This window comes from Xiphias gladius, chromosome 13 (assembly GCF_016859285.1).
Source record: "Xiphias gladius isolate SHS-SW01 ecotype Sanya breed wild chromosome 13, ASM1685928v1, whole genome shotgun sequence".
In the NCBI taxonomy this organism is placed as follows: domain Eukaryota; kingdom Metazoa; phylum Chordata; class Actinopteri; order Istiophoriformes; family Xiphiidae; genus Xiphias; species Xiphias gladius.
The window spans coordinates 8,956,052-8,978,659 of record NC_053412.1 but is presented as its reverse complement, the minus strand read 5'-3'; the positions used below and the strand labels follow the sequence as shown (position 1 = coordinate 8,978,659).

The 22,608-nt window shown below is 41.3% G+C and overlaps 1 protein-coding gene across 2 annotated transcripts in view; it reads right to left on the bottom strand.

Moving 5' to 3' along the window:
- Positions 1-22,608, bottom strand: part of LOC120797946 (rho GTPase-activating protein 6-like) — a 78,574-nt gene that overhangs the window by 39,605 nt on the left and 16,361 nt on the right. Inside the window, exon 1 of one of the 2 annotated variants that reach the window (XM_040141778.1) lies at positions 3,505-3,579. The exons of the other annotated variant lie outside the window; for it this stretch is intronic. Coding sequence (XP_039997712.1) covers positions 3,505-3,546 — 42 coding nt within the window. The 5' untranslated portion in view covers positions 3,547-3,579. Of the gene's footprint in view, positions 1-3,504; positions 3,580-22,608 lie in introns of those variants that run through there. 2 annotated transcript variants of the gene reach the window in all.

The window sequence follows — 22,608 nt, the reverse complement described above, 5'->3', positions numbered from 1 at the left end:
ATTACAGCCTCGCAGAGCAGCTAGCATGACTGTAGACTCCCACTCTTGTTGTTCTTTACCTAGCAAAGGCACGACCAAATCAAATGCACTTCAGCACATACGTGAGTAAACGACTGCTTCCTGGTCATCATGCAGGATTGTTACGGCACTGATCGTGACTCTCTTGACTTCAGTTGTAAATTCAGCCTGTTGTTAGTTCAGACTGTTCAAAGCACTTTCAAATTTACCTTCAATATTACTTAACACCAGATTATGAATATATATCATATCCAATTCACTTATCATATTCTAATCCGCAAAAAGGGGCCACGTCAGCTTGGTATTACTATTGCTGATAATCCATTACATTAGGAATGATTTGTTCCTCTTGGCATTTTCATAGCCTTTGCAGGTGATGAATCTTCCTTCTGTTGACTAAAAAGGTCGGTATTAGTACCAATTAATCTGTAATCTGCAACTGGAAAACAAATTCCTTCCACGACAAGACCTGAGTGATCCATCCAAATATATATATATATATATATATATATAACATAGCTATATGTTGTCCCTGATGGTATTCCATTAGTACAATGCCTTGACGCATAAGCAGAATACATCACACGTCACTACAAGTGGAACAAATGCACGGCTGCCTCGTTTACGCACTGGCGACCACGAGGTGCCTTTACACATATCTCTCACTTGCCTCCTGGTTCTGTGTCTCAGTCTTCTCCATCCCTGCGTGTCTCGAGTCTGGTAACCTAGAATCTGAAGTATTTATCTGCCCTGGCAGGAATGATGACAGCCAGCATGTGTTTATCATCAGTGGCCGACGGGCGGCTTGAAGGGGCATAATCCTCCATTAACACAAATTCAATTTTATTTGGAACTGCTTCTTTGTCATATTTTAACTGCATTCTTGTACCATGTTCAACTGAGTGTTGGGGATTTATGAGACGGCAATGAGCAGCCTGGCTGAAAGTGCACTAATATTTAAGTATGACACACTGTCAGGACATAACTCTTATTCCTCTGTCTGCTGCTTTTTGTAATAAAGTGTTGGTTTAAGTTTTCCTGAATAAAGATTTAACTAGTTTACAATCAGCGGATGCTGTCTGAATGAATTTCTTACCTTATAAAGCCTGCACAAAGTAGATTACCATGCTTGCCTTCTGTTTCTTCTGTTTACTTTACCAGATTTTTAATGCTTGCTCATGAAATGTAGAGCATCAACATAAGGTTTGCAGATGTGTTAATAAGCCTTCAGTACACCCACAGGCTCATAGTGTATCCTCATGCACCGGCTGGGCTAGTAATCTGATGAATCAAAGAGCTGTGACACTCTCTCAAGGCTCATTCAACTGAGACAACTGATATAGAGCTAAAATGATTAGTTGAATATAGGGTTATTCCAATGGCAGAAAATTAATGAGCAACTATTTGGATTCATTGTTTAATCGCTTCATTTTTCATGCAAAAATATAAAAAAAATTCACTGGTTTCAGCTTCAAAAATATAAATATTTGCTGGTTGAATATTTTTGTTTGTTTTTTTTTACTATTTTCTGACATTTTATGGTCCAACTGATTAATCAATTAATCAAGAAAAAAATTAAGAGATTCACCAATAAGGGGAATAATCGCTGGTTGCAGCCCTACTTATGCATTTCTCAACGAATATCTCTGTAAATTATCTCGTCTTCGCAGACGACCTAGAAAGTATACATTTCCCTCATTACTTCCATCCATCCTCTTCTTGCAGGGCCCTGAGGTATTCCCAAGACAAGAAGGATACATGTGATCCCTCTGCTGTACTCTGGGTCTACCCTGGGGTCTTCTCCACACTGGACTTAATTGGAATACCTCCACAGGGTGGCATCCAGCAGGAACCACAGCCCATTAAGATACCATTACCTCAGCTGGTTCTACTCCGTCTGTAGGCCGAACCGAGACATCCAGCCAAGGAAAGTCATTTTGGATGCTTGTATCCATCCTCTCATTCTTTTAGTCATTCCCCAAAGCTCATGACAACAGGACAACAGGTGAGTGTTGGAAAAACTGGTAAATCTAAAGCTATTCTCACCGGTATTGTCTCGTTTTCTATACAAACGAAAAAGAAAAAAAAGCCATTTGAAAGGTTCTATAATCATATAGTATTTTGCCATATTGTGGCTTTAACATTATTAAATGGTATTAGTGTCACTCTCAAGTCCAGTTAGATCACCCATATACATGATTATTGAGTGGGTTCACAAAAAGAGGTGCACCGAACCCTTATCAGCCTGTACTGGATGAATTTTAGACCCACTGCCGTGGGTCATGTGGCGAGCCCCACTGTAGCCCCATTGCCAAGCACTAATCCAGACCACAGCACGCTGCCAGCCGAGCCAAAGAAAATTGTAAAGTTGTTCAATCAGTGTTCGTAGGTTTATAAGGACTTCCAGCTACGGAAGTAGCCAGTGTTCATAATGAGCAGATAGACCACTGGGGCGGTCAGCAGAGGATTCCTCACCACAGGAGAGGAGACGAAGGAAAGAGATGGAAAGAGAAGGAGGGGACAGGGGAGAGAGGGCAGATGATAAGACACCAGCATCTGTGCATATTTAAATCTGTGTAGTTCACCAACCAACTCGATTCCCAAATTTGAATGAACCTGTTCTGCAAACAACCTTTTTGCTTCTCAAGACTTTGAAGGCTTTCTAATCTTTGTCGGAAAAAATGCCACCTAATCAAATATGAGCTCCAAAATGCTGAAGGTTTCATTTTGAAGGTGCAGTTCTCATCAGAGCCCTCACCATTCCTCACAGCCTTGACCCATATCTGTGTGTTTTGCCTTCATCTGGCCACCGAGCTCTGAGGTGTAGTGTCAAAAACAACACCTGCGGCTCGAGAGTGAAGTCTGATGCAGGTTTCTGTGTCTCCACTGAGCTACTTTCAGAGCAAAAGTCTCCTCTTCAAACCAGGAAACCTTGCGGTCTAGTGTGCCAGCATGTGTATATGTGTTCTGTATAACACATGTCACTTAAACTGTTCCACCACAGGAAGTTTTTGCATGTTGAGGAACCTTTGCTCTTCCCAGTTTCAGATTTTCGTTTCAGTTTAAGTGTCATTTTACAGGAGACTTTTGATTTACTAAAACCTTAAGAGTCATAATGATTTATTGCATATCTTAAAAAATTCGGAGTGTAAAGGGGGTCGTAACTGCCTGATGATACAATGATGATTGTTCACTAAAATACAGAAAATAATAGAAATTCTGCAAGAGCGCTTTCTATGCATATTATCGGTTATACACAGAGACAGACAGGCTTTATATATATTATATATGCAAACATGTCTTAAAGTGATATTCATGCAGAAAATAAACACCTTTTTCTCTTTGTTCTCCAAGCAAGCACACGCACTGACTGTACGTGCACGCGCCTACGCGCTCTCAGACAACAGAAGATGTGAGCCCTCAACCCTTCTAACTGCACATCCGAGTCAGTATAATTAGTCCATGGCTAATAAACTGGGTACTTACGAGATAGGAATTTTGCCTGTCGAGGAACACGGAGTCTCCCATGGTCCCGAATAAGTATCCACATATAGTAAACACCCCCCCACCCCAAAAAAAAAAAAAAAATGTAGATGCAGCAAATGATATCCTGTTAGAAAAGAAAAATAAGTCCGAAAAAAGAGTGTGTGCGCGTCGGAACGGAGCGTAAAGGGAAGTCTCCACGAACCACTTGTGTATTCTCTTTCCTCTGCATTAAAGACAAACAGACACCTTGGATGTTTTTTAATTGTTTCTTTATCACTGTAAGTCACCGCAGAGCCTGCGTTTTAAGAGCTGATGCCTGTACACCAGTCAGAAGCGCGTGTCAGAGAACCATCCGTGCCAGAAAGGACACCATAGTGCGTAATGCGTAACGGATCCATACTGCGCGCTCCGCGGACTCAAGACAGATGCTGACCCAGGCGAAGGGAGGCTGCGAGGCCACCGTCAAGGTGGCGACAAAACGACGCGCGGCTTCCGGTACGGGTTTTCAAAATATAATCGGCTTCGGCGAGGGTCGCATCTACACGCAAAAAAATCAGACAGGAACGTGGAAACCACCTTTACTGAAAGAAAAAAAAAATACGTTTAGACAGAGATGTTTTTATTAGTTGGGGCATTATGTTCAGTTGAAACAAAAACCGCCCATTGATGACTCAAACACGTCTGGTTCCTCAGTGCAAATTACAAAAGCTCCTAATAACAAAAATAAAACAACCCGTTCGGCCCTATTATAGGCGCTAATAAATACTTTTACATCACATCTAGTCATGTGCATCAAATAATCTGATTGCACTTTATGTTTTTCTAACGTCAGTCAGGTCCGAAATATGTGATGCATTCACCCTGAAATACCCGACTAGTTCAAACCCAAGTCACCCGCCCTATTAGTTGTATTCAGCCCTAATTTTACGCGTGCACATACACAGGCATTGTTTGTAACCCGATCCATTTAGCATACCATATTCCACATTTAGCCTCATATATTTTCATCCCTTTTTTTTGAGGGGGGGGGGGGGGTGCTTTGATTTTGAAGGCAATGCCCTCTATGTCCGGTCTAACTCGAGGTTTCTCTGGGAGATGGACGGTGAAAAGCGGAGGCAGAGAAGGAGGGGCGGGGCACTGGAGCAGGAGGAGGAGGACGGGCAGTGGAAGGGGCTTTTGATTATCAACAGCGGGGCTGCTCAAATGTTTTCAAGTCAGTGACCCACAAATGGAGCTCCACAGCTGATAAGATTTGACTGAGGAAAACCCATATAGGGAGGTTTTAGATTTTTAGGTAGTTTATATGTAGAGCTATGTTTCTGCGGTAGGGGAGGCATAAGCAGCGTGGAGAGTGACCTACAGTATCTGTGTTGTTCTGCCAGCCACAACTTTCAAATCAAATCTCTATTCCTTTCATTCTGGGCAGATTCATGTGGACCGTTTCCGCCACCCTCACTGGAAACGTCCAGAAATGCATGGTAGTCAACCTAAAAACAAACCTATTTATCTTAGCCTCTGGAAAGTTCTTATTTTAGAGACACAAGGTTTCTTCCAGCAGTGACAGATAGCTTGGCGTAGGCCTAATTGCTGTGGCAAGTAAATCACATCAGAGCGAATTTACCAAACAACCCGCAGGGCCAAAAACTGTGATCGATTGCCTCCAATGTGAAAATCAGTAGTAATTTTATTTTATGAGCATTCTCCTTTTTAAATATGCTCTTAAGAGCGACCACAAAAGGCCAGTCCACCACTAAAAGATTTGAAAGTGGAGGGGGGGGGGCTTGTCAGGGTTTGTGTAATACTTGATTTGGAACCAGAGTTGGGCAATCTGTGTCAAAAGACTCCTGCATGCATCTAACCACATAAAAAACAGAAGTATGCAAAACAAATGGAGCACAACCCAGTTTTATCAAGGACACGGTGGCCGAGGAAAATGAGCTGGCCTCATACACACGCGTGCACGAACTTGGTGAGAGTTAATGAAAACCATTTGCTTTGCTCTGCGGGAGTGGGTTTATTGAGAAGACGCAAGGTAACCACGTTCTTCTCTCTTATTTCACATACAGTATGTGTGAATGAGTGTGAGTACATGAGTCAGAGAAACACACTGGATTCTTCTTTGCTTATCAGATAGTGCCGAAACCATTTAAAGAATGCTGAAAAGTTAAAAGGAACACTTATTTTACTCTGAAATCTGGAGATAACAGATAAGCCGCTGATGACTGACTTTGCCAAAAACCACGTGTAGTAGTTTACTAGGCTGCGTATCTCACACAGGCATCATCAAAACACTGCGGTGTTATACAGTCACGGGCGACAGAAAACCTGTCCTTGCATGGGGTTTGGATTTTTCTTCAAACATTTGGGGTGTTGTTGCTCGATACAGAAAAAAGAAATCCTTTTTGCATCGAATGAAATGTCGGGCCAAAGGTGGAGTCGTGTTCAGATTCATATTGGCTTATTCAGAGTTGCAGAGGTGCTGGAGCCCATCCCAGCATGCATAGCAGAGGTAGACGCTCACATTCTCTATCTGCATACGAATCTCCTGAGTTACCTCTGTTTGGAATGGGAAGGAATACCATGAACACAGGAAGAACATGCAAACACCACCACAGTGACTCATTTCTGAATGCGCAGAACAACACTGAACAATATGCACACATTGGTCTTTAGGTTTCTGTTATGTAATCAGCTGCATGTAGGTTATTTGGAATGACTTGCAATTTCTGATTGGAGATTATGAAGCAATAAATGATAAAACACAACGGATTCATAAAAAAATCTTGTTCGAATTCCAAATATTTTTGCAGAGTTGAAGGTTTCTGTAAGGTCCTGTTTATTGTGACATATTTTTTCAATGTTGTGACACTGAATAAAACACTTAACTATGCGAACATGATTTCCGAAGGTAATCCTATATAACTACTTCAATCAAGAAAGAGAATCATAATCCAGGCACAATATTTTGCTAAAACAATCATAATTTAAGGTCCCCTTACTGGCTTTTTCCTGTGCTTTCAACTCTGACGCAAGCTCTTCATCAGTGGATGGAGTTTGCTCAGGTGTCATGGAGATGGAGTTGTTGCCATGTGAGCTCAGGAGCTGTTATGATTTAATCTATAGCAATTTTAGGGCTTCTTGCTAGTACGTGGACCTTCAAGCGTGTTTATTTTTGAAGGTGAAGAATTAACTTTCATGCTTAAATATACCTTGAATGGAAATGATTTCCACTGCATTTTAGTGGACAATAGAGGTAAAACAAAAAGAATCATACTTTTTGTCATTTGAATTGTCAAGTGCAATATTTGTGATGTTTCTGAACAGTAGTGTATTCATCCACTGTATGACAAGAGAGTCATTCAGAAGAAAAAGAGGCATAAAAAATTGGACTTAGGAAAACTGAGCTACATTCTTGGGGATGATGTGGAGGGTTTAAGGAAGGGAGGAGTAAGATGTAAAGACAGATGTAAGCTTTTCCCCCCCCCTTAAAAACACTGACTAAGTTCAGTTGTAAGGTTGGGAGCTGTTTACGGTCCTGTAGGAGGAGCCCATTGTCTCCTAAAATGGTGTTTCAATGGTCCCACTGTGACATTGGCTCCCTCTCTTTCTCACACACACACACACACACACACACACACACACACACACACACACACACACACACGCACACAATATACAGAGCCTGTGGGGGAGGGAGGGGAGGCTGGAGGAGAGGGAGTCCAAGAAGAAGAGGAGATGGGAGGAGAGGAGAAAAAGGCAGACAATAATCTATGGATAGGAGGTTCTACATACGTGTTCCAGTTGGCAGGAATCGGCTACTACTGCCAGTAGAACATGATTAAGTTGTTTGTGGAGGCCCCGGCAAAGCAAGGCCTGAATCTACACATCCCGTCAGCTGGTCATCACTTCTCATATCATCTTGAAATTGTTAAAATAATGCTGAAATGAGGCTGCGTATGATCATATATCAATTTCAAAGCACGCTCAGGATTTTCCACTGTTGAATTTGGCATGGCCTGTTTGTGTTGATATATCAAATCCCTACTATTAAGTGTCAATCTCAAGAAGAAGCAGCTTGGAGTTTGGGCAAGAGAAGTGACAGTGGGGATTATTAACAGCGATTTAAATCTACATCATGATTTCTTTTCTAATTGGCCTCTAATACACCTATTCTCCAATAAAAAAACACCAAAATATGAATACTTTGGACCCACACTGCTTAAATCCCCCCCTAAAAATGCACATCTTGAGATTTCCAATATTATTTTACAGAGAACAGATGAGGCGAGTCTGTAATTCCACTGCTATATGGTAAATGTGGGCTGCAAAATGCTAATGTTTACATTGTTCAGCTGGAGGTGCACCTCCCTCCTTCTAAAGGCCGAATGCCTGAGCTGTGAAATCACTCCATCGAATGGAAAGTATCCTGTTAAATTGCTTTAAGACAGTAAATGAAAGTGAAAATTCTCGCGAGGCCTTCGATCTGTTTAAAAAACACTTGCAAAAATTGAGGCTCCAAGACTAAGATCGAAGTATGTGCATGTGTTGCATCACACAATGAGTCTCACTCTCAGAGGACACTTGTTGAAAAGTGTGAGCCAAAGGTCAGGAATCATATCTCGTTAAAAACCACAAAGAATAGCCTCAGAGAGCTGCTATCATGGCTGGTGCTGGCCTCACCAGCATCGAAAAAAAATGAGCCCATTCCAACGGAATCACCACAATTAGTGGATCCGCGCGCAGGGAAAGTAAATCCACGCTTGCTAAGTGACTGGCAGCTTGCTGTAACTGAGGGTTCGCGAGCAGTTAGCGAGCTTGTTAGGCATAAGAGTTTTTTTAGTCCCACTTCAAGCAACGGTCTTTATTAAATGGAAGGATGCCCAATCCCGAGAACAATGCCAGAGGGGAGTAAAAGGCATAGTACAGAGGAAAAAAATAGGAAAAGGCTCAAGGAGCTATTGTGATTGACTAATGCTAGCATGTTCCCTGCTGGCTAGCTTGTTAGTAGTTATGCTACAGTAACTCAGTGACCAGCCCTGCAGGTGTTGTCACTGCGCAGCTTTTGGAACCAAATATTTCGCTAAGAAGCCGTCTTGTTTCCACAATCTTCACAAATATAACTCCCTGCTTAAAGACATGTTTTCTAGTAGTCTAAAAAATTCCTTCTTTTGACAAATGTATCTCAGTCTGGTTAGTGCCAGTTTCTACCTGTTGTTAAATCAGACACAGCTGATCAAATTTGACAAAAAAACTAAACTAAACTGACAATGGTACAGCTGATAAAGAACAAATGAGCAAAACTATGGATTTGTTTGCAATAGCCCCACGTTTGCCTGCTTATTAGCCTGTGGTCTTTGAGTTTTATCTCTGTTTCTTTCAGATGCAGAACTTTGACTTTGATTTCACAAGAGGAGAGGGTCGGGCGGGGGGGGGCTAACAACTGGGCACACATAAACGAATTTACAGCAGGAGAGGCACAAAGCAGCTCTGGGGATGACCTCAGAATTGGGGAATGTGTGTGTGTGTGTGTGTGTGTGTGTGTGTGTGTGTGTGTGTGTGTGTGTGTGTGTGTGTGTGTGTGTGTGTGTGTGAGTAAAGGAGAGAGACAGTGCTTCTCCACCAATGTGGGTTCACTGCTTCACTTTGGAAGTAAATAGAGTCACACACATCCAAACAAATATTATTAACAAATGGTGTCTTGTCAGACCACAATCTCACTCCAGAGATGACCCTTGTCCAGCGGAAAAGATGTTTTTTTTTTTCTTAGAGGAACTGACACACACACACACACACACACACATACACACACACACAAACACACAAAATCACACTCACTAAGTGACGACAGTCTGGGTCTGGTTTCAATCTGGTTGCTTCTATCAACAGGCCAACCCACTTGTCCTAAATCTCCCTACTCTGTCCTGAGGGCCAATAGACGTGGAGACGGGGAGAGAGGGGGCAGGTGGGGATGTAAGTAAAGGACTTTGGGTGCTCGCCAAGCATGGCTATATGGCTTTCATCTTCATACCACCTCCATCAGACCATGCTTAAAGCGACTGACAGGTCAGAACAGCGGGTAGGCTCCGGCCTGACCTGCAGGCCACAAGATTTTACAAGACAGACAAAGGTTTTATGCTGGAGGATATGTTTAGTGTATCAAAGTAAAGAGGTGCGCTTCTTAGTGTGAAATATTTGATTATGAGGGTTTTATGATGATTGCATTTTGTAATTTGTTCCAAACCCTGGCAGGTAGACAGAGGTGTCACAGAACTGCAAACATTAATTAAAACAACAGGAAAAACCTGTAGTAGAAAATACACATTTGTAATTCTCATCAGGTTTTGTATCCTTTTAATAGAGCAAAAAAAAAAAAATGCTACTCTTTGATGGAACCATCTCTGATCTAACAAACATGTTTGACTTCAGGAACCTTGAATCTTACAGATTGCAGGTCAGAATCTGTCAAATGAGTAATTGCATAGTTCAATATTTCCCTCAACTGACTCTCCATCTTGTGAAAATACATTAGACACTGTTTGATCGATGAAAAACCATTCACTCAGAGAAGAGTTTCCGGCAGCAGGCTTACTGAATCCGGCAGACAACTGACCAAAGTACAATGCTCTGTAAAAAGCAAAATTTTGGCTTTATCCATTGACATTATGTTTGAAACCTCTCGGTGTATTTGTTCTGTTTTGAAATTACTTTAACAATTCCCTATGCATATAATGTCGGTTTTTAATGTAGGATTGGAATTGAGTCAGGTTTGGAGGTGTGCACTTTTAGTTCAATTGGTTGTAGCCACACCCACGGGTGGGACCTAGACTATTTCTTCAATGACACACACCTGTGTCCGTTTGATACCTCTACAGCTGGCAAAGAACCACTTCGGTGCTTGAAATGTTGTGCTTTTCTTTATGTAACAAGACATTTTAAGAGGTAGAGTTTTTTTGGACTCAATACTTGCAAATGATGTGTGTGTGTGTGTGTGTGTGTGTGTTTTCACAGTGATTGTTTCTCAAACAATATCAGATAGAGCTTTGCATCCTGAGGCACCGTAGAGGTCCCACCACACTATGATCAAAGACGATCTAAAATCAACTGTATTCCACATATTTGATGGAAGGATTTGGACACCACTGATTCACAACTGCATTTAGAAATTGCTTATGTTAAGGAACCAGATGGAGAAACATGTCTGAATAGAACGGCAAGGACAAACAATTCACCCTGAGCACTTTGTCAGAAATTTATTGTGAATAATCTCACATCACATCATCTCATTTAGGTTTGACACGGAAGAACTTTCTAAATCTTTGCATGCTTTCTTGTCGTCGTTTGACTGTTGTTTGCCCATAGTTAACTTTGTCACACCAAGCTCTCTAAACATGACGAACCACTTGCTATCACATCGGCATTCATTGTCTTGCACAAATGCTTTTGTGTCTTTTTTGGCGGGCATTTCCTGTAGACCAGTGAATAAAACTAAAGGAAAGGGCGAACCGCATTTTCAAAAACTGATCCAAACACCTCTGGCATGAATGCAGCACATGAGAAGGCAATTTCATGTTGATGTCATTTTTTATTAGAACAAGAATAAAGAATTTTTTTTATCCATTTTATTAATTTATTAGTTTATTTTGCAAGCAAGCATTTTACAGCCTGTAAATGTGTTCTTGGTCCTGTTCCAGTTGAAGCATGCTCTTTTAAAAGCAGCACTGTGGTGGACTGAATGAATTGCTACACGTATAGCAACCTCTCAAATATTATTATGAGGGTAGCACCTGCAAGTGCGTGGTACCAATCACATTGGACTAGTAGATGCAAATACATGTTAGAACCATAGACATGGTTGTGCTGTTTTTTTTTTTAAAGTTTCATTAAAAACACTGTTATATTTCAATAAAAATAATCTGGATTTGGACAGGTCAAAGTGCTGACATTTTCTGCTTGGAAGACAAATGGAATCCGGTACCAGCATGTGTTTCTCAGAGTTTGTGTGTGTGTGTGTGTGTGTGTGTGTGTGTGTGTGTGTGTGTGTGTGTGTGTGTGTGTGTGTGTGTGTGTGTGTGAGTGCGTGCATGCGTGCAGATGTCATTCATGTCAGCATGCATACCTCACTGAGCCTGTGTGTTTTCATCACCTGACTTTTGGTGACGTCATCTCCATCCGAGGAAGAAAAGAAATCAGGTCTTTGTTAGTGAAGGCAGCCTGTGTGAAGTCAGTCTTTCCACTCGTGTGTGTATATGTTTATCTGTGTCTGGTCTCATCTGTCTGTCCCGGTGCTCATGTAAATATCTGCGGATCTGACCTTCCACCCTTCTATCCATCTTTCTGCCTGCTGCTCTGTCAGCTTGTTTGCCTGACTGCTTGGTTGGCAGCTTTCCCCCCCCGTGAATCCTTAAGTAATGCTGGGTAGGGTTTCCTTTAGGGCCAGGTGTTTTGAAGGCATAAATGGAGTGCAATAGGGTGTCTTTTGTTCTGTCGCTTAATCTGAAATGATCTATTGTGTGCGTGTGTGTGTGTAACTATGTATAGTATGTTGGGTTCTATGGGTTCTCTATGAACCGCATGCAGGGTCTGGTCTAAACGTATATGAATACATAGTTCAATGAAATATTAGCAAAACTTTATGGAAAGATGAAGGAATATCTGAATAAATGTCATAACTTAATCAAAAATAGCATCATTTGTTTCAACTTTGTGCATTTGATCATACTGTACGCATGAGTCCCCCCTCTTAACGTGATGTGTGACTGTTTTATCTACTTGTTTTCCCTGAAATGGATATTATGAGGAATGGCACGTGTTCATATGGAGCACATGTGCGTGAGAACTGGATTGGTCCTCAAGTGCAACTGAATGGTCTTTATAATAAAAGCTTTTTTTCCCCGTACAGATGCCTTGTCAGCTCCAGCTCCTCCACCTTAATGTGCACACACACCAGCACACACACACACCCACACACACACACACACACACACACACACTGTCCTCCACCTCCCACGCCTCCTGAATGTTTTCTGCCACAACAGTTGCCATGGTGTCTCAGCTTGCCAGCTGTGCCGGACAGCACAATAACAAGGACGTGTGTATTTCTGTGATAGTGTGTGTATGTATGTGTTTGTATATCCACGTGTCAGCATATAATAAGATGCGTTAACGTGGTCTAATACTGGATTTGAAACCCAGTATGATCCCTCAAAAACCATCAAGTATTTATTTCATATTTTATCGAATATTTGTGTAGTGTCAAGTCTGACAAATCTTGTTCTATTATCGTTTCGAATAACTGCCGCCTCCAATCCTGCCATACAGCATTATTGTCACATCAAACCAAACTGTTGAGAAAACATAGCAAGTGACCGTGGGAAAATGAATTGATGCTGTATTTTTATGCTGTGTGATGCATTTGCTGGCAACAGGAAAGCAGAAAATAGCCTTTACTTGTTGCCATAGCACCACAGTAAAAGCTCCTGGATCATTATGGGAAACAGGGAGGGTGATGTGAGATCAACATGCTCACACAAGCTTAGATTTTGGACACAAAGTCACATACGCATCTGGGGTTCTTAAATATCTCTTAAAAATATCAAAGTGCAAATTGGAGTTATGAGACTAGACATGAGGCTAGACATATTCAAGTAAAACACCAGACCAACAATAAACTATGGGTCAAAATACGCTGTAAGTCTAAGAAGAAAAAAGTTTGAGCGCAAAATTCATTTAGTGTCTGATCCACATAACACAGTGAAGCACACTGTGACTCATGCTTATTTTCTCTCTCCTGCAAACTCGAAAAAACATGGAGGTGTTCGTGCAAAATCAGAAGATTCTCTTTAATGAAAGGTGGCAGTACTTAAATAAGCAGCTCCACGCCTGCTATAAACCCTCCAGTGATCCACACTTTGAAAAACAACAACGCAAACCCCTTTTCACTTTGTCTTCTCCCTTTTGTCACTGACACAGTTCTGCCTGGCGTGGAAGGTTTAGACCGACTCTTGAGTAAGCTAGAGGAGCAGCCGTTCAGGAGTCTGTCTCTAGTGAGCAAATCTCCAGAGACGCCTGAGTGCGAGGGTTTGGAAGAGCTTGAATAATAGAATAAAAATGTCCACTGAGTGATGTGACGTGAGTGTGCTGGTTCAACCTCCGTCAGCTAAAGAATGGCATCTCTCTCGGCACATTTATCCAAACACTTTGTGTGCCGGAGTGTGTAATTGCACACAAGCCTTGTGTTTATGAATCTGCCGTCATGGATGCCTGAGATATTAATGACCATTCTAGGACGATTTGAAGACTCTTTTTATGCTTAGTGTTTGGCTCAGAGACTGAGGTGGTTTTAAGTATTCCAAGTCAAAGATGTTGACTCAGGCTTGATTAACAACCCGGCAATGGGGGAAAATGTCCCAGACCCCCAGGGGCCCCACAAGCTCCAGGTTCACTGTGTGTCAGTTGCTTTTCGGTAATTTGATTAATTGCAGATTTGTCAGGGAATTTGCAACACTAAAGTACTTTATCAACTAAGACAAAATCATATTTTAACACCTGTATGATTTTAGTTTATATGCTGGAAAATTTCTTGATTAGGAGCAGCAACTTCCTGGAATTTCCACTTATCACTTGGCAACTGCCCAGAGCCAAGAAATAGTCCGACACATAACCCTATGTAAAACAGCAAATTGTCTTTTTATACTTTGGCTTTTGTTATGTGTTCGGGATCTGCCTACCACGGGTGCTGGTAGGACTGAGCCAGGCTAGCTGTTTCCCCCTATTTCCATTCTTTGTGCTAAGCTAAGCTAACCATCTGCTGGCTGTAGCCTTATATTTAACAAACAGATATGAGAGGGGTATCGATCTTCTCATCTAACTCTTCTTCAGAAATCAAATAAGCCTATTTCCCAATGTTGAACTGGAGGACTTGGAGGCGAAAGGGTAATGCACACCACACACACATGATGAGACCTGCTGAGTGGGGGACAATGGGGGCCCAGTAGCCAGTTTTTGTCCCGTGGCCCCCTAACCATTTAATACAGCTACAATCGTGACCCTCAGGCTCTCAAGACAAAATATGATGAAAGTATGGCAGGTGATGGCACACAAATATACCATAAAGAACGATTTGCTACAGATATATCTGTCTTATGTATGGCTGCTTGCTATAATTTGGTCTGATTTTCCTTGGCTTTAATTGAGCTAGTTTGCTTATTAAATTGTTGGCACAGGTATTGGAGTGGGACCCACCAATGCTACCATAATTGGAGGTCATTTATTTTAATTTCCTCTCCATTTATTTATTTTTTATTTGATTTTTCGGAGAATTTGCTCCGTTCCTTTCGGAACAGACCTGATCCCATAGAAGACTCCTCCCAGTCAGTCATGCACTGTGAGCAGAGACTCATCCATACACACGGGGTGGTGGGTGAGTGCGCATCCAATCACCTGCTTGCATGTAAATTAGTTTGCCTAGTGTTGTCAACACTTTGTCTAATTACATGTTTGTTTATGCAAATCCGGTTTAGATGAAATCACAAAAGCACCACATGCAGAGACAATGACCCGGTAAATATGGAACTGAGTGGCTGAGTGTAACATGCATGGCTTGAACTGCCCTTATTATTCTGTTTTCCATAATAATCAGCACAATCTGACATCAATTTCACTTGTTTTTCATGCAAATCAACTCGTCTCATGAATTTTCAGGTCTCAGGTGTTTCTCTAAGCTAGTACTGGACATAGGTTTCTGTACTTGAAATGATGCAGTTGTTTAAAAAAAATATGAGATACCACGTTGAATTATTGTTCCTTTCATCTGTGTTTATCAGTGTGTATGTGTTACTGTGTGTGTGTGTGTGTGTGTGTGTGTGTGTGTGTGTGTGTGTGTGTGTGTGTGTGTGTTTGTGTTTGGATTCCGCAGATTTTTCTGATATTAATTTTTTACTAGTATGCATATATTGAATACATGCCTTCATATGCTTCCACAGAACCGCAGGCACACTGTGTGCAGCATGTTGAATAGCTGTATACACAGTCTGTGAATGCGGTAGTGTGCAGTCTCTACAGCATGTTTGTAAGTCACCTGGCATAAAGCATATCAAACCTTTTATCAAAATCAAACCAAGCAGCCTCAATTCTTCTCAGCTCAAGGTATAAATATTTAGTCTGCAGTATAAACACATCAGCCTTCTAGGAATGTTCTGTTCACAGACGACAGCAATGCTTTTATAGTTCCACTGATAACAAGGGTTTCAGACAAAATTGTTGATTCATCCGAATATGCAGCCCGTGTAGCTATGAAGTTGTGCCACACGGCTGAACTGTCAGGCTACAAGTCTGAAGCAGCTCTTTGAAATTATCAGGGTATGCGGAGATATGGTTCTTTTTTTGGAACAGTATTACAGGATTATGGTTTTGACGGAGATAAAATTCTGACATTATGAAATACAACAAAGAAGGATCCATATATCCTCATTATCATTATCTTCCGCGCTTCATACTAATACCTCAATCTATGATTCATATAAGGGGGCTTATGTATGCTTCACTCTAATACTAAGGGATTACCATTATCTTTTAAGGTGATAAAATGGGAATTTTGAGCAGCTCTAAAGCTAAATGGTAGGCGATCTTAAATAACGTGTGGCTAAGTCAGGCTGACTTGTTAAGTAAACTGGTCGAATCTATATGAAAGGCGTCTGCTGTTCTGAACTCCCGGGAACTACTTTTCTACTTCCACAGGTATGTACTGTACGAGTCACGGGCAGTGGTAGACTCTGTACAACTAAATGCCATTGCACGGTGCAGGCATGCTCACTTAAAACGGCTCCAAAATAAACCTGGGCACATCAGCAAAATAAAAGGTTCAATCAAACTTTTACTTAGTACAGTGTCAGTCCTCTTACTTTTGATTATGCCAGCTAACTGTTGGCACAGAGATACCAAAGTGAATAATATACCACATGAGATTTACTCAAAATAAAGTGCAGTGGCTGTGCTCGTGATATTGAAGGAACATGTCACGTGTGGCTAACTGTTTGTGTTTAAAAGTATTTTAATCTTAACAACAGTGGCGCTCTATGTTACGGAGGGATAAGGCTTCGGCTACATGGACATAATTTGATTATTGGATCAATCGACCTTTGGTTTTGGTCCTTTTTATGGGATTTGTTTACAATAACAAAAATCTGGATTATCGCCAGCCTCCTCCATCACAAAATTGACCTACCAGCCCCCCCCCACCCAAAAAAGGCATTGTTCCTTTATAGTATCAGTGGGGTTTTTTTCCCCATTATTCTTGCAATGCTTCGGTATGCTCCACTTGTAAATTGTTCAGCTGCTTCAACAATTTGTCCTAACACAACTCTTGCAACAGAACTTGTCCACAGATAGTTTAAACATTTACTTTGTCTGATTTGGACTTGACCACTGAAACGTCTAAATTTGGAGAAGCAGCCTAAACTAAGGTTTTTGTGCAAACACACACACACACACACACACACACACACACACACACACACACACACACACACACACACACACACACACAAACACACAAAAAAAGGTTTTATGTTGTGAGGAGGGTTTTCATTTCCCAGACGGTATTGTCATGTGGTTTAATATGAGCCTCACCAACCAAACTCAGTTTGTGTGTATATGTCTGTGTATGTTTGGGTGGAAGCGTAGAATGAGGAGAAGAAAAAAGAAGAGAGAGAAAGACAGGGGGTGGGGGCTGACAGATCCATCCCATCTCTTTTTCACTCTCTGGAATGCAGCTGGAATCCAAGCTCCACTCCCCTGTTGGCTCCACCCACACTCCCACCACCTCATATCATGCTTCACACACACACACACACACACACACACACACAAACACACACACACACACACACACACAAACACACACAAGTAGGCTGTGTTTGCACAGCTTATGTGTGTGTTATTTCTTCTTTTGGGTCATTTTAACCATGAAATAAGTGGTTGCCTGTTCTAACCTGTCAAGCTGATATGTAGCCTCATGCACACTCAGTTTGTGGTGTGTGTGTGTGTGTGTGTGTGTGTGTGTGTGTGTGTGTGTGTGTGTGTGTGTGTGTGTGTGTGTGTGTGTGTGTGTGTGTGTGTGTGTTGGAGAGGGAGTAGTTGTCCGTTCGTAGCAGAATGAAATTCACAAACTAGGCCTTGACAGTAAAGTAAGTGGTTTCCAGGTTGTCAACCAAGCTTAAGCTTTAGGTTGCCCTTTTTTTTCATGCTTTTTACATAAAAGAAACGATGAAATCCTGATATGTAAAATGTAAAAGATATTTCATATAAAAACAAATCTTTCAGGGTTTTTTTGTAGTGTTTTTTAGAGGTTTTCACCATTAAACACATGCATATATAATGGAGTTTGCTAAGAGGGGCATCTCAGGCTCTCTAATACTTTATAAAAAATGAATAACGTTAAACTTACATTTGCAACATGCATATCAGAGGGTAATGCTTTTGTAGTAAATTACAATAGACTAAAAAATGAGCCATTCTTGGCACAAAGATAGAGGGACAGAGCTCTAAAACCTACCCCACTATATTCTCCAAAGCTGGATATACAGACTGTAATATAGTGGTTAAAAAAAAAAGGACGGAAAGTCATGATCTTTAGATGATTCAGCCTTTTTCCCGTAAAACATACCAAAGTTTGAGTTACAAGGACATGTACTGATACCTCTAGAGGTCACACATTCTGCGCAGAAATCATTGCTCAACTTGTGCTGCTGAGTTACTCAAAAATGTAAATGTTCCCCGTAAGTACCACTCTCAGTCACTCCTACACATAACATTATGCAGCCATAATGTCAGGTAAGGTATAAAAGATGTTTATGGTAGATGACGTTTTCCACCTTTAAACATCTTTATTGCTATTTTCAAATCTATTTATAATTTCAGTATGTTCCTGGTGTCTGATTTTTCCATTGCCAAGAACTTGCACTAACTCCTCCAGAGCCTTTGAACATATAAACTATCCTCTTAATGCTTACATTCAAGAAGGATGCTTTCATTGTTCTCAATCCTACAGCCAGGGTCAGCGGCGTGTTTACATCGCCGAGTTGTTGCCGCGGCAACAGACGGAACCTAACAGTCAGAAAGAGGACAGTCTGCAGAGTTTAGATTTAGAAATCCTAGAAAAATAATGTGAAACAAAGCAAAACAGGAACAGCCTGTGCAGTTGCATTACGCTGCACAGAACTAATTATAAGTTATATGTCGTGCAACCTTATTCAAAATAGTTTGCTTACAAAAACAGCTTCAAATTTCAAGATTTCTGACTCCTAATTTATGCTGCCCTTTAAACTATGAAAATGATTTTGCAAGTATTGACTAACTCCTTGATAAGAGACGTGACAGGAGTTTGACAAGTAGAGAAATGAAGACTTGAACTCCCTATTGATATATAGAACTCTGTATTTGGAAGTAATAGTAAAGTAGCACACACCCAGATATGGTTCGACTCTTGAACCCCGAGCTGCATTTCCACAGAAACGGAAAAATGAAAGAAAACTGCCATTTTGTACTCTGTAAGCATCATGGTTTGACAGCATAGTGACCTGTGGCCCAACACACACACCTGTAAACAGAGAATACCTAAACCTGATATAAAAAGTCTGAAGCTGGGGTGAGGAATGGGAGGATAACTATGGCCATTACAAATACTGTACACGGAGAGGCAGAGCTATTGTAACTAGGAAAAACCAAGAGCCCAGATAAATTGGTATCAGCAAACAGCAAATCTTGGCTGAAAGTTACACAAAATTACTGTACAAAAAGATGCCTTGGAAGTAATTTAGAAATAGTGTCACCATTATAAAGTTTGGAGAGCACTGAGTAGTCAGTTTTTTAGCTGTAAAATGTGCCGCTCATTACATATCTTGCTAGTTATACCACGTTGTGTTATTTGTTTATGGTGAAAAACTCAATATCGTCCAATATATCTCTATCTATTATTGGATTTTTAAAACTCTAAAACGTCTCTAACAGTATCAGCCTTAAAAATAAACCACACTGTTCTAGAAACCACACTGAAGAAATGCTGGTACATGGTACCAGCATCCGTCACTCTTCCCAACTAAATCCTGTAAACAAAAGTCAATGAACCAAATGTAAACATCTATTTTGTATCGGCATGATTGCCCAGTATGTTTGCTTTTTCAATAGCCGGCTGTTTCAACTGCCAACAGAAAGCAAAATGGAAAGATTTAATAACTCCATAAAGTCAAAAAGCATGTAGATATGCAGGTAAACATTCAAAATACACATTCAAGCACACACTGCACATCTGCACACAGGCACGCACGCACACACACACACACACACACACACGCACACGCGCGGTATGACTGCAGTAAGTCATTTCAGAGCCTATTAAATCTCCATTAACACACAGCCTCCCTGCTAGCCTGAGCTAATCCAACCCAGGTGTGTGTGTGTGTGTGTATGTGTGTCTGTGTGTGTGTGTCTGCGTGCGTGCGCGCGTGCGTGCGTGTGTGTTTTTGCTCCATCCCTCCAGTGGTCCTGCATTCTCAAAGGTCTCCTTTTCCCACACTCTCCCTTAAACCTGGCAGCTCTGCAACAGCAAACCTCCTCCAATTAGGTCAAATTAAGGCAAATTGCAGTTCTCAGTGGGAAACCAGACTGACACACCTCACTGTTAATCTTATTAAACCCTGTCATCTCTATAGTCACCTACAGTCTGGAAAAGACATTGGTCGATTTCTCCTCTTTGAATGGATACGCCTCCCCCGTCATCAGCTCAGGTTGGGGGCCTTCATCGATTGCTTAAGTGGGCGTCCCACATGCTAATCGACCCCTGGGCTGCTACATCCATCAGTGAGCCCCCCCCCCCCGCCGCCACCATCTCTTTAGCTTTATTTAAAATGTCTGAGAGTGAGAGACAAATACAGACAGAATGAGAGGAGAAACTCCTAAAAGACAGAGCATCTGTTTTCTATTCATCTGAGTGCCTGAATAATGAGGCTGAAAGATGATGCACAGCGACAACGGGGTTATAAAATAGGTGGAAATGAACTGACTCCAGGCAGAGCATAGAAAGATGAGATGACGGATGGTGTCTTTATCTCGCGAACATAAAGCTGATACACATTAGTCAACTTTTTCCAGGTACTCTCAGCTACGGCAGCTACCGCTGCTCAAGTCAACAACCCGCCTCTTCTTCTGTTTATTGCAAGCAAGCAGCTTTTCCTTCTGCTGGAAACGTAAAATGCTCCACGTCACTTTTCCAGGAAAGACCTACTTGACGCCATGTGTTTAGAAAGGTAAAGCTCTTCGTGAGCCGGAATTAGGCTGAACTGCTCATGTGCTAGAGCACTCATCGCGCATAGAGTAGCAACGGGAGCTTTTAATTTATTAGAAAATGTAATTTTTAAAAAATCACTTTTTAGCCTCCAAATTGCATGTTTAATATTTTTACTCAAATCCAGGCCCAAACTCAAACTCCCCCTTAAAACTTTTAAAACAAAAACATATTTCCCCTACTCCAATTCCCAAAAGTAGGCCAACAACACTGGAGTTTTGGATCTTGTGGGGACTACTGGATCTCAAAAACTAATATCTCGTGCGCACACACACACACACACACACACACACACACACACATACAGGCACTCACTTTCTCAAATACACACACATTAATGTTCTGGGAAGGTACTCTGCAGGAGAGAATATGATCCCTGCTTGGAAGTGATGCCGTTCCCTATGAAAGCAGTACAAACACACATTGTTATTTGTGAGTGTGTGGGTGTGGGTGTCTGTGTGTGGGTGTGTGGACGTTGATGACAGTACAAATAACTCCACTCTACTGGAGATTTTTTTATGAGAATACTTTGCAAGTGTGTAATAATAACACTACAGGTCCACATTTACCAGAAGACTTTATTAGTTAAATGACTTTAACAGGGTAATCTATGTAACTTTACTGTATAAGTGCTCTGCAGGCCACAACGGGTCTAGTGAGGTTTATATGTAAATACTGAGGTCAAACATATTGTCACCCAGTAAAACAACCTTATGAAGTTAGCTCATTTCAGGGAGCTAGGTTCAAACTGTTGGGTTTGTCTCCCTGTTCAATGCATTTTAAAACAGTTTTATTTGGCCCCAGTGCTGTGAAATATGCTCTGACGGCAGCTGGTATCAGCTATTGTAATGTTTTTGTAAGATACTTATGACATAGAGAGGCTTAGGAGACAGATGTGCGCAGCTGTGACTGGCCACAATGCAGCCCACCCACATCTTCACTGTGATTCATCAGCCGCGTAGATGTGAGTGTGTGCCTGTGTGTCCAGATACTGCTGAATGTTCCCCAAGGCCATCCGCGTCCTGGAAGATTTAGTAAAAGTTGACTGGCGTCCTCTGTCGGCTAAATCAACTCATTACATTTACTTTAAATCTGAACTTTCACAAAAGCTTTGCCTGCATTTCACTTACATGTCCACTAGATGGGAAAAAACAGCATTATCAACAAAAATTGCAACAGAAGGTGTTTAATATCGTTGATTTATAACTGTTTTGAATTAAATCTGGCTCTTCTGAAACCTCACAGCCTTTACTTGAGACTCTGAGGTTGGATCGGACGGAGTAAAATTTCTACTGACGACTGGAGGGAATCTTGTCATTTTTTAAAGGGTCTTCATTTCTGTTTTGCTCAAACATTTCAGCAGGGAAAAAACATCGACGCCAGTGGAACACTTAAGAGTGCCTCACTTAAATACATACATGAAATAAATGTGCCCATATTTCATCAGAAATGTACATTCTATAAATTAAATATAAGGGAGAAAATGAGGGGAAGTGGGAGGGAGGAGGTTTGCCACATTTTGCTGTTTACAATTAGTTTGAAAACGCGACAGAAGAAGGCATGTCCTGCACATGCCTTCTTCTATGTATAATTGAAAAAAAAAAAAAAAATAGAAAAGAGATTGCCAAAATAAAAACGTCCAGTAGATGGCATTACCACATTATGATCCTAATTCTTAGTCAGCATTCTTATAATAATGCCTTTCTGATTAGCTAATGCCTCTGGATTGTAAGTGCGAGTTTCATCACAGTGTTACCACAAAGTTT